Below are 12,472 nucleotides of genomic sequence, written 5' to 3'. Positions count from 1 at the left end.
CCCTTCTTTTACTGCAACTCTTTCCCAAGCCTACTAAAGGGAGGTCAAAGAAATATTCTTCAATGGAAGCAAAAAAAACCCCAACCCCTAAAAAAACCCCCAAAAAGGAATAGTAAAGTTTAGACTGTAGCCTTTTACACCACAAAAGGAACTCATTTCATAAAAACAAGCTCATCAGCATGTGACCAGCTCGGCAGCAGACCGACGCTAACAAGGAACGTGCAAAAAACCACTCTTCCCACACTGAGGAGGACGGGACTTGTGGAAACAAAGCTCAAAGCCCACTCCACCTGCAGCATGGCACTGGGCCTGCCAGCGATGGCTGCGGGGCTCCATTTCTGCTCTGACTGCCCCTTTCAGATCCCCCAATTTCAGCATCACACGTGATACTGAAGAACATCATTCTGTACAATAAGCAACACACTGAAATTCCTCTGATAGTACCCAAATTTGTTCATGGCTGTCTATCAGTGAAACTCAGAGGACACCCAGTATGACCATTTACTTGTATTCACCTACTTCAACTTACTCAATCCCTAAGTGAGAGTAGAAATAGAGCCAGGAAAAAAATCAGCACCGCACAGAGGATATTGCTAATGTTCTCTTCGCCTGCATCCCCCCTAGCAACTCTTAGACATTTTACTATAAACGTAAAGGCTTGTCCAAAGCCGTATTAAACCTAGAGCATCAGTTAGCAGCAATGACTTTTAATCTTCTATTAGCTGTGCACATATCTGAGTCAGAAGATGCATGTTGCTAAAGCATTAAATACACAAACTCATTAAATTAACTATCATTATAATCGATTACAATTAATAAATGAGGTCAGTCGCACCAGTCATCTGACACTTCAGCAGCAGACTGCTCGCTAAAGCAGTGCTAAAAGCTTTACACAGCCATCTAGTCCATCCTCGGGTCCCAAGGTAGGACCAGTTCCACACAAAGCATCTCCAGCAAGCACCCCTGATGTCCAACAGATTTCCCTCGCTGTGTTTTAAGTAGTGCCTCTAATCCCCAAAGAACATGGACAGTTTACTCCCCTTCTGTCTGGCTGCAAATTTTTAGATTTTCAAAGTGTGCTATCACACCCCCCTCTCCCTTCCGTCAACTAAGTAAAGGCCAATATTCAATATTTCCTTGTGGACCCTATTCCTTAGATCTCTGACCGTTCGTATTAGGCTCTACCAGCTCTACTCTCCAGTTAGACCATACCTATCCTGAAAAAGGATCCCAAACAGGACACAACAGTCCAGTGAAGCCTCACGAGTATCAACAGCCATGTGTTTATGTATCTCCACAGGTTAATCTTGCTTCCATAACAGACAGCATGGATGATTCACTTGACAGCATGCTCCTGCACCCCATTTTTCACCCTCTCGTACTTGTGCAGACACTTATTTCCACCTCAGCAGGACACTCTGCACCCGTCCTTTTAAAGCCGCATCTTTCTGCCAGATACTTCCCCCATGTTCCCATTATTGGGACTGCTAACTGCTTCTGTAAGGAGCCTGGATCCTATCTGACTGGAAGGGTATCAACTGCAAATTCAGCATGCACTCTCTGTATCCCATTATCAAAATCATAAAGGACTTTGTCAAGAAAAAAAACTTCTGTGAACAGGCTTACAGATGTCCTTCCAGAACAACATGTAACCACCGATTACTTCTTCAGTTATTTCCTCAATTGATTACATACTAGGAAAAGCATCTTTAGGTGCAGTTGACCTTCCCGCTGACAGCTGTAGTAGGATTAACTCTTCAGATTGATGGAAGCAAAAATCTCTTTCACTTTCACTATGTAAATATTATCCAAGTCCACTTACAAATATTTAGAGATTTATAGAAAACACCAAGCTAACAAATCTGCTAAGAGTAGAAACATTCCCTATGAAGCCAGCAGCTTCAGTTCTTCCCACCTCAAAGCTAAAGAGTGCCTTGGTGGTGCTCCATCTCCAAAGCACCCGGGAACATCTGGCCAGCTGTTCTTCTACAGGGTGGTACTCCTTGGCTTTTCTTTCCATCACCTCCCTTCCTTGCCCTCAATCTTCAGACCAAGAGGGTCTCCTGTGTCACAGTGCCTTTTTGGAAGGTAGGAAAAGATGACCAACTATCATGGCAAGAGAAGTAAATTAATCTACTTGATTTATTCCTCACCTGGAATATTTGTTTAACATTAAAGCTGGCAAGAACGGTCGGCATAATTTTTCTTAGTATTTTTACCGGGGGTGTTGGACATTAATGAGGATATTGAGCTCTTCTACAGCAATATTTCCTAGAATAATATTCCTACCTCCCTCTTGCTGAAATCCTGACCAATGCTGTAAGTGTTTCCTGTCTAGACTCTTACTATTCCTTCTGCCCTTCCTACAACCACACTAATTTGTTCGCAAGACGAGAGCTACTCTTTTTCCTCAGAAAGGACTATTGCTCCTCTTCTCTGGTACTGTCTCAACATCCTCTCCACCTTGGAACCTTCTTACAAGGAGAAACAGAGCAAAGCCATAGTATCCTCTGGTGCGAGACAATTAATCTCATCGGGACATGCTTCCTCCTGGGTCAATGGGCCTGGAGTCTCTGCCCTTCCATCTGTGACAACCTTACACGGAGAGCAGCTCCTTGCACACAGAGCCCACTCGCTTCCTCCACGTCTCGTAGCTGCGTGGCTGTCAGCTCGCTTCTCACACTGGAGGTTCGTGGGAACGCTTCTCTTTGGAGATGTTGCTATCTTTAAATTTGGCCTCCAAAGGAAACCACGCAATACAAATTCAATCACAGAACTCGGTTTGAGCAAATAAACTTTTTTTTTCTTATTTTAGCTTGAGAAATGAGAATGATCAAGACATGCAAAAACTACAAAGTCATGTTTCAAACTTCCTTTTTCCAAAAACAAAGCACTACAAGAGTCAAGATTAGCTACGCTGCAATTTCTTTCCTCTTTTTATTCTTCACATGGAGGAAATAACCACAAGAACCCTCTTTACTCTGCTGAACGATTGTCCCAGATTTGTTGAAATATGGGTGAGGCGGTGCTGTGTTTTTCATGAGCTAAACAAAAGAATTATCTTAACCAAACATTGCATCTCCCCAGAAAATTGAAACCAAAGTGTTTAGACGCTTTAAGAATTCCTTTAAAAACTGATAAAGCCTGGCTAGAAGATCCCGGTATGTGCACGACACCAAATACTGGGGAAGAGACAGAGTAGCAAAAACCACAGTCCCTGCCTATGGCAATGCCAGATGGTTTCTTTATTAATTTATACAGCCAAACACTGAGGCCAGGCCTCCTAGGGACACAAATAGGAGGGGAAAATCTACACTATACAAACCCCTTAAGGCTACTCATCACTATATGATTATGCTCATTCAGGAATTTTCAATTAGTAGTTTCCGATAACACCCCACTTATGCCTCATATCCCTATTTATTGGGGAGTGTCCAAAGCACTTCCATTCCAACCCATAAGTTGGAAGTTCCTGGATAAACTGAAGCAGGTGACTCGTTTCTCCTCTCTCTTCATGCTCAGCCCTGAGACAAAGAAGGTCCATTAACTTTCGTCGCAGATTTGGCATTATTAGCTGGGACAGAGATTTCAGAAGGCAGAGAGAAACACTGCCATCCACCACCAGTGACTCAGTGACCTGTGCTTCCTCCCACCCACAGGTGGGAACTGAAGTATTACTCCTCCAACACCGACCAGTCCATTGGAAGCACAAGCATCTAATATCCAGGAGATGCATCATTTAAGACTTCGCTCCTCAGCGCTCTGGCACAGCAGTTTTCAGCACGCCGTGCTACCTCCGCCACAAGCCAGCAGCCACCTTGCAAAGCTTGGCTTTATTCTAGCACACAGCTCACAACCGCCTGTAATGCCACGCCAAGTGAGAGGCAAGAGATTCGCAGCACAGAATCCCTCAGGGAGAGATACCCGCCACAAGAGCACTGTGTCTCAGCATGAAGCGTCAATATTAGTTTTAGAAAAGATTCCTCAATTAGGAAGTCCTGACTATAAAACTACGCATTAATGATAAACGCAGAAGTTTAACACAGTGCATATATGCCTTCAGGAGAAGGAAAATGACGACAGAGGAGACATTTCTGCCTATTGTGTACATATAACATCAGAATCAGCATCATAAAAGCCCATAAACAGAACAGTTTCAATTTATGAACAGCCCATAAAGACAGCACAGCATCAACTCATTAACAGCCCATAAAGAGAACACGGTGTCCGTTCAGTGCCATTAGCGATGGCATCGTGCTGCGCCCGAGTTCGTGCCCCAGGACGCAGCCTCCGTCCTCCTCGGGGGAGAGCAGCTGGCGGGGGTCCTGCCCCAGGCCTGGCTCCGTGGCTGAGGCCACCCAAACAGAGAGGGGGAAGACACAGGTCCCTACACGTGTCCCCTGAAACGCAGTGGAAACAATGTGGGTGTTCTGTCACCTCCACGCAGAAACCCAATATCCTCTGGGCAGGGGAAATTACGGGGTTGTACCCAGGATCTGCTCACACAAATTTCTGGAGACCCATGAACAGGCTGCCCGCCCCACGGCACGTTTTACAGGCTCTCTCGTACACAGATCACCACCGGCTTAGTAAGAGCCTGGAAGAGCACCTGGAGAGCAGACCGCCTGGCCTGGCACAGGAGGGCTGGAGAGCAAAGCGCCAGCCTTCCCCGGACGCCTGCAAACTCGAGCAGGTGTAATGGGACCCCGCCAGCTCACCGGCTGAGATTGCCTCCTCGCATTTCAGGGTTAAGACAAAGGCCCTGCTGTCCTCTTGGCCCCTCCACAGCATCTCTCACCATGCGTGGTATTTACCAGGGAGCATTTTGGCAGACACGGTCCTGGACAGGGCCCAGGTTGTGTCACCACCCACAGCACCCTCCTCCCTGGGGTCCTTCAGACTCCTGTGACCCCCGTGCCCTGTCCGTGAGCACGTATTGCCAGGGCTGCCCGCACAGGGGCAGAGCCCCACGCATCGAGCGGGGGGAGATGAGGACAGCCGGGGCAGAACCCCCTGCTCCAGCAAAGGGAAGGGGGGGTTCTCCCAGCCCACCTGCCAGCCCTCGGGGCCAGGCCGGGCTCTGGAAGCCCGAGCAAGGGAAGGGGGCTGCCAGACCCTCTCAGCCGGCCCCAGGGCCAGGCCGGGCCCTGGCGGTGATGGGGAGGGGACCCGGAGCTCACAGAGGGGAAGGGGAAGGGGCCCGGGAAGGGAGGGGGGGCCGGAGGTCGCCTGCCAGCCCGGCCGGGCCCGCCCGAAGGGAGGGAGGGAGGGTGGCAGAGGCCGGCGGCAGGCCCAGGCCCCGGCCCCGCCGCACTCACCCGCGCGGCCCGGCTGTCCGGGCGCGGCCAGCAGCAGGAGGCAGAGGCAGCTCCGCGCCGCCCGGGCCCAGGCCATGGCGCTCCGCGTCCGCATCGCCCCTCCCGGCTGGGGCGCTGGGTCCGGCCGGCGCCCCGCGGCCTTATGGAGCCGGGCCGGGGCCTGCGCCGCGCCGCCCCCGGGCGGGGCCGCTCCGCCCGCCCGCCCGCAGCACCGCGGACAAGGGGCGGCCCCGGCGCCGAACGGGCTCCCACAGGGCTGGCACCGGCGGCGGGAGCCCCGGGCCCTCGGACGTAGGACATCAACGAGCCGCCCGCGGCAGCGGCACCCGCCGAAACTCCGTCACGCCAGCATTTCGTCACACACCGGTCCCGCGGGACGGGGCTGGCCGCGGCCCCACGGAGCCACACCGTGCTCCGGAAAGAGCCCCGCTGTGTCGGGAGAGATCCCCGAACGTGGCAGAGGCTGGAAGAGACCTAGCGCTAACGTTCCCAATGCTTTCTTAGGGAAAAAACAACTTAGTCCCGAGAGCAAGCAGGTCCCGAAGAAAAAGCTTGCTGAAGGGAACTGGTGCCAGCACAGACCACGGATACAATCACTCCTCTGGCCTTCCCTTCCAAAAAACTACAGTACAAATTTGAAGCACATGGAAATACAACTTCACACCACGGGATACAGGTGAGCAAGAGAAAAACTCCAGAATGAAACACCGTCACAGGCTCTGCCCTCCACTCCAAGCGTCATACGTGTTGCTCTGACCTGTCTCCGGCCGGCGTACAACAACCCATTAAACACCCTCCCAAGGAGCACGGTGTCTTCCTCCGGGAGAAAGAGGAATAAACAACATGTGACACATCAGTCACACTACCGAACGGCGATGGAGAAGCACCCTCATGCTATAGCGATAAGCAGAGTACAAGAACCTAGACAAATAAAATCCAGTTTTACCGACAACTTCGCAGATACCGATAACCTTTCTTGGTTTTCTGAGTGTGGTACTTCATGGGTTTCTTTGAGCATCCACGTTCTTTTCCCTAGTAGGTCGCTGCTCTTGAACAAAACAGATGCAGAAAATACTTCACCATAGATGCAGAGCCAGACCTACACCAAAGGCCACACATATCTCCTCAGCACAAACAGCACACAACTGGACGCGAGTGCCATGCGAGTGCTATCAGCCAGAAACATCCCTACGCACCCAAGTTCTGACTCACAGGGTTCTGACCACCATCTACGATGTTTTAGAAATTGCTTTTGAATGCACATAACGCAAAAGATGCCATGAATAAACACGTAACAGGCTGAGCAATTGGCGCAAGTCTTCCCCCTCTCCTTAATGATGAGTTCTTGGAAGATTTTATAAGAGGTTTATACTGCTGTGCTTCAGTGAACAATTAAAGAGGAAAGAGTTGTTTGGCCCTTTGCATTCCAAAACTCTACATCCATTTTGCGGGAGCTGTAGCAAGATGACCTGCGACTCAGGTTTCCCCCCCTTGCAGCCTCCAGCAACCAGAAAACCTCCTGGTCCTGTTGGAAGGAGGCAACAGCTTTACTCCGTGAAGCCAGTTTTATGTATCCTAACAGACCAAACCACAAAGCTATGCAGGGAGCCGGCACGCTAAATTGTGTAATACTCTGAGGTGACACAGAGGATTTTATTCCTGCCTGATATTAGAAACAACACAAGGGTTTTGTATCTCCAACCCTTATGGAAGCTGCAGATAGCTTTCGAGTCAGGTAATACCCTGTGCTTCCCATAAGCTGGGTGTTACCCAAGATACAGGAGGCTTCCCATGGATTATGGTAATACCACGGATCAAATACGGATACCACTGTGCACTGTACAAATAACAGACAAACATGAATGCAATCCCGTGGTTCCTGCCTGTGGGGCATGAGATTCCCAGGTCCGTATTTAGCAAGAGCCATATCCATCCCCCTTGACTCCTCCTGTCACTCACCACTACTGCAGCCTTGCAATACAAGGAATCGAAGACAACACACCTCAAAGCTCCGGAAACGAACCAGAAATGAGGCCGGAAAGCTAGGACAGCTTCTGAACACACATTTTGGTCAAATGCAAACCTGCCAACTTCGGAAACAAAAAATCTGGAGAACTGCTCATTTGATCAACAAGTTGAAGCACACCTGAAATGCCCACATCAGCAGAGCTATCGCTCAGACACGCCGGAAGATGCTCTTGGAGAAGAACCGGGTAAAACAAACCAATAAATCCCGGAGCTCTGCCATGTCTTAAGTCACAAATGAAACCTCAAAGGCAAGCACTGGGATTCAGGCTGTTAGTTGTCTTCAGCACAGACTTTATGACTATTTACACCAAAGGCAAAGTAATACGCAGCATGATAACAAAGCTTATGTGGTAGATGCTGAAAAGGACCTCACTCAATGTCTGGGGAGGGGAATTTGGTGTTTTTCAAGGAAAAGCATTGCATCACCCTTTGACAGAGCAGGGACGCAGTCTCTTGCCTGTGGCTGATGGTGGGACCACAAGACAGCAGCCCCATTTCCTAAGCAAAGAGGACGGTGCAAGGCCTGAGATGTAACGACCAGCAAATAACTGGGACTTTGCATCTCCTCTGCAGTGGAAGGAATGCCCACGGAGGGAGGCATTCCCTCCTTTACGTTTTCTCACTGCTAATCCTCCGTAGGGGCTTTAGAAAATTTTTAGTCTGGTTTCTAAAGGGAGCAACGCCGATGATGCAACATGAGCGGCAGCACAGTCCGGTGTATCAGGGCGTAAATCTTGTACGTAGAGACTTGTGGAGTTCACTGACACTTTGTGAGCGGGACGACAGACACTGCCGGGCTGTGGTTTAGCGAGCCACACTGTGCTTGAGCAGAGAGTGAAGGCAGGGGAGAGGATATGGAATGAATTCCCCAAACAACATCTGCTGTTTGTCAGTTATTTTCGCAGTTCTTTGTTACAAAGCTGTAGAATCAGCAAGAAAAGAAATTTCTCAGAAATCCTCGTGCTGGGGCTGGCCATTACACTCCCTTTTCTCGTGAATGCCGAATGTGTACCTTTGCCAGACTGAAGGGTATAAGAACTCCAACTAAACTGGCTGAGCATGTAACAGCGGTTTTAAATAGCAAAGTCAGACGTGTCATGTTCCTCCTCCAACTTCAGTCCTGCTGGCTCCCACATCCTCTCCACATACCACGTGCATGGTGTTTGCTTATAAGCACTGTAAATAAGACAGATTAAGGATCTTGGATGCAGTCTGGACTTCAACTAACATCACCAGCAACAGTCCAGCTGGCTCAGGAAGCACAGTCGTTAACATCGCACCGGTGATCGCTGGCTAACTGGCACCTACGAATCCTGGTAATGGCTCTTTCCCAAATGCATTCTTATCAAATTACATGCTTTGCCTGGCCTCCAGCTGGAGTGAATGAATGCCACGTACCTGTCTCAAACTGCGCTTGGCATTTCCAATCTAATGACCTCAAGACACTGGGGGGGGATTAAATGAGGCAGAAGAAACCCGATGGAAACAGGCAGCGGCTTGTCCAGATGCAGAGGGTCAATAGCAGGATCCCAGTCTCTAACCCTCTGCTTTTAAATGGCCGAGTGCGCCGTTCTCTTCAGTCAGTCACCGAGTCAATCCAGAGAGCACTCAGAGGTGGATCTCTACAGCTCTCTGAGCATAACAAAGGACCAAGACTAGGCAAGGCAGGGTCCCAATGCCAATCACTTTGTACAAGGGGTAGGGCAGTTCGGATAAAAAAAAATCTGCTACTTGACTATGGAAGCAGGACTAGTTCCTCCTCTGGGCAGGGAGATGGTCTAGACAACTCCTGAAATCCATTCCTGTTCGCCCGTTAACAGGAAGTTTGCTCGAGGGGTTGAGTCCCATTTATTTCAAAAGACTTCTAGGGTCACACTTCGGGGAGTTCAAGAGAAGAGAGACACAGCTTCAGCCCTCCTGGCTCTGGGCCTACTCCAAGCAGCACTTGGCTGTACAGCTCCCTCCGGACCATGACCTGCTGCTGCCCTGGCTGGTATTTCCTTGCTGCCGCCTCTCACCTCCGACAGTGCTCCCAGCCCCTTTGGACACCACCTCTCCCCAGTAATTAACGTAGTAAAGTCTGAAACATCAGACCCTAAAGCATGAGTTTCATTGACATCCATTTCAAAGATGCTTTACACTGAGAGACCGGTGTAAAACCTGAGTAAAACACACACTCGATGTGATCTTTCCTCTGCCCGCCTTAGTGCTGCAAAGGAAATCCAGTGCCGCTCATCCCACGTGCTACACAATCTTTAAGCTATTTCTAAAGCCACTTGGAAGCCTCTTAATCATTAAAGGAGGTTTTGGCGGGACAGCTCGCCATCGCGTCCAGCAAACAAACCGATTCCTGTCGCAGGCCAGAGGAAACCGAATGTGGCTGTACCACTGCGCAGCTCTGCAGCCCAACAGTTACTGGCCGCTGGGGAACCAGCGGAGCCACAGTTCCTTCGGGAAGGTGGCATTACCCTACAGCAGGCACACGGGGGGCTTTCACCGAGTCCTACGGGGAGCTCTTTGCCTAAACCCTCGCTCGCAGCAGGAGCGCTGGGGAGAACCAGCTCTCCGCACCGCCGGAGCTGCTCCAGGCACCGGGCTGCTGCTGCCTCACGTCGAGTCCCGGCCGCTCGGGGAGCCTCTCCCTGCCCGGTACGGTCAGTACACTGATGACCCACGGGCGCACAGCCCGAGGCGAGGCCTTCCCCGGTGCGAACAGCAGGCGGCAGCGGCGCCCGCAGAGCCCGCACCCCCGGGGAGGGGATACGGGGTGCGCCTCCTGCAGAGAAGGATCCCCGGTTACCGGGATAGGCACCCCCGGCACCTCTGACGAGCGCGGGGTGAGCGCCGGGACGGCAAGGAGAGGCCGGAGGCAGCGAGGCCTCGTTCCGCCAGTCAGCCGGTTAGGCCCGCTCCCTCCCGCGCGGCGGGCTCACGGCCTCAGACGGCTCCCACCGGGCGCCCCAGCAACTCACGGCGAGCTGGGCAGCGCGTCCTGACCCGCTCTCTGCCGGAGGCCTGCGCGGAGAGCACCGGGGAGCGGGGCTGGCCCTCACAGCGGGGCGCGGCCGGGGCAGGGCCGCCGGCCGCCCCCGGGGGCGGCCGCCGGCCCTGCCCCGGCCGCGCCCCGCCCCCTTGCCTTCGCCCATAGGCTGGCAGGCCTCCCTAGCAGCCAATCGCCTGCGCGTCTGGCGCACACTTCCGCCTCGCCTCCACGCAGCCTTCTCCGCAGCCTCTTCCGCCTTCGCTCTGACTGGCTGCTGGCGGCTATTTCCCGCCCCCCGAAGCGAGACGACGGGCGCCCATTGGCTGCTTGTGGCGGGGCGGTGGTGCGACCCGGAGGCCGGGGCGGGCGCGGCGTTTCCTAGCAGCGGCCGCCGCCATGGCGCCGCGGCGCGGCGGGCCGGTGGGCTACGCGTTGTTGTGCGGGCAGGCCGCGCTGCTGCTCGGCAACCTGCTACTGCTGCACGGCGCCTCCCGCGGCCTCCCTCACAACGGCACCGAGCCCGAGGAGCCCGGGTCGGGGTCGCCCGCCGCCGCCTGGGCCTACACCGACCCGCGGGCGCCGCTCGTCCTCTGCACCTACCTGTGAGGGCCGGGCGGGGGAAGGCGGGGCTGGGCCGGGCCGCTTCGCCCTCCCCTCCCTCACCGTTCCCTCCTTCCCCGCAGCCCCGAGGAGTTCGTGGAGTGCGAGGAGCCGGTAGACCACGGCGGGAACGCCACGGCGCAGCAGGAGTTGGGCCACGGCTGCGTGAAGGTGAGCGGCGGGCGGGAAAGGGCGGGGGAAGGCTCGGCCGGGCCTCGCTGCCCGCGGCCTCCGGGCCCTGCCTGCGGCTGAGGGCGCCCGCGCTGCCTGCAGTTCGGCGGACAGGCCTACGGCGAGGTGGACCGTACCCGGGTGCAGTGCCGAGCGCTGGACGGCATCGAGTGCGCCGAGCCGCGGAGCTTCCTGCGGGGCAGCCGGCCCTGCGTCAAGTAGGACGCGTCCTCGGGCGGGAGGAGGGCCCCTCGCCCCGCTCCCTCGCCCCGCTCCCGGCCCCTCGCCCCGCTCCCGGCCCTGCACCTTCCCCCGGCCCCCACGGGAGGGAGCCCCGCCGCTAGAAACGGGGCGAGGCCGGCGGGGAAAGCCGGCCGGTGGGGGCGGCTCCCCGCCCCCGCCCCCTGACCAGCTCCGGGCGCTTCCCTTGCAGGTACACTGGACATTATTTTATAACCACTCTGCTCTACTCGTTTTTCCTGGGTTGCTTCGGAGTGGATCGATTCTGCCTGGGCCATACCGGGACCGCCGTGGGGAAACTGCTGACGCTGGGAGGACTGGGGATCTGGTGGTTCGTGGATCTGATCCTCCTCATCACCGGCGGGCTGATGCCCAGCGACGGCAGCAACTGGTGCACGGTGTACTGAGAGGAGCACAGCTGACCCCAGAAGAGGCTGACGGGTCTCTGCAGGACTGGAGACGGACTCCGCTTGTTCCGTGGCACCAGAACAGACTTCCGCCTTGTACAAACACGGATTTACAATGCTGTAACTTTGTGCGCTGAACAATTATTCCTGTTAATTCCTCTGTACAAACCCTGGATACAAAATTGTTCAGTATCTATTCTGCTTGTTTCAAATAATCTGGATTTCCCCCCCCCTTCAGGCAGTGACAATTTAAGAAATCAGATCTTGCCAACACAGATGGTCAAACAAATCTTAATAAAGTGTGGAAGGAGCTGACTCCATGTGCTTTCAGTATTAGTAGAACGCAGGGACACAGGCCGCTAGCATGTGGTTTTGTGTTACTAGACTTTGCAAACCCAACACAATGGTTTAGAGACTCTGTGGCAAAGGGATGAGTTCTAATTCTACGTTATTTGTTCAAAACTGTGTTCACTGGCTGCAGGGGAAGCTGCGTTAGATTTAGTAGAAGCTGCACCCTTTGGTGAACATTACTTTCCACTCTCTTGCAGGCAGGGAAAACCACAGTACAGCAACTAAAGTTACTGTTCAGGTCTCTCAAAAGAAGCACTTGTGTCCAGCGATGGAACTTCCCCTACCACGCTCATATTCTAGAAACATCATCTGTAGGACACTGCAACCACTCCAAAGTACACGTGTTAACTTAAAATTACCTGTTTCTCCTCCTG

The 12,472-nt window shown here is 53.4% G+C and overlaps 2 protein-coding genes across 2 annotated transcripts in view; one reads left to right on the top strand and one right to left on the bottom strand.

Annotated features, from left to right (window-relative positions):
• Positions 1–5,730, bottom strand: part of ADAM9 (ADAM metallopeptidase domain 9) — a 30,041-nt gene extending 24,311 nt beyond the window's left edge. The window contains exon 1 of the mRNA XM_054804752.1: positions 5,319–5,730. Coding sequence (XP_054660727.1) covers positions 5,319–5,412 — 94 coding nt within the window. The 5' untranslated portion in view covers positions 5,413–5,730. The remainder of the gene's footprint in view (positions 1–5,318) is intronic.
• Positions 5,731–10,664: 4,934 nt separating this feature from the next.
• TM2D2 (TM2 domain containing 2) lies at positions 10,665–12,062 on the top strand. The gene is made up of 4 exons (XM_054804763.1): positions 10,665–10,931; positions 11,013–11,100; positions 11,203–11,318; positions 11,534–12,062. The coding sequence occupies exons 1-4, from the start codon at positions 10,726–10,728 to the stop codon at positions 11,745–11,747; spliced, it is 624 nt and encodes a 207-aa protein (XP_054660738.1). The 5' UTR covers positions 10,665–10,725; the 3' UTR covers positions 11,748–12,062.
• The last annotated feature ends 410 nt before the right edge of the window (positions 12,063–12,472 follow it).

Source organism: Grus americana, chromosome 26 (assembly GCF_028858705.1).
Source record: "Grus americana isolate bGruAme1 chromosome 26, bGruAme1.mat, whole genome shotgun sequence".
Taxonomy (NCBI): domain Eukaryota; kingdom Metazoa; phylum Chordata; class Aves; order Gruiformes; family Gruidae; genus Grus; species Grus americana.
Note: the sequence above shows the minus strand (reverse complement) of the source record. Positions and strands in the feature narration are given on the sequence as shown.

Coding starts and splice junctions, on each gene's coding strand:
- TM2D2 (XM_054804763.1), top strand. CDS start 10,726: ATGGCGCCGCGGCGCGGCGGGCCGGTGGGCTACGCGTTGTTGTGCGGG. Junction 10,932..11,012: donor CTCGTCCTCTGCACCTACCT/GTGAGGGCCGGG, acceptor CCTTCCCCGCAG/CCCCGAGGAGTTCGTGGAGT. Junction 11,319..11,533: donor GGCAGCCGGCCCTGCGTCAA/GTAGGACGCGTC, acceptor CTTCCCTTGCAG/GTACACTGGACATTATTTTA.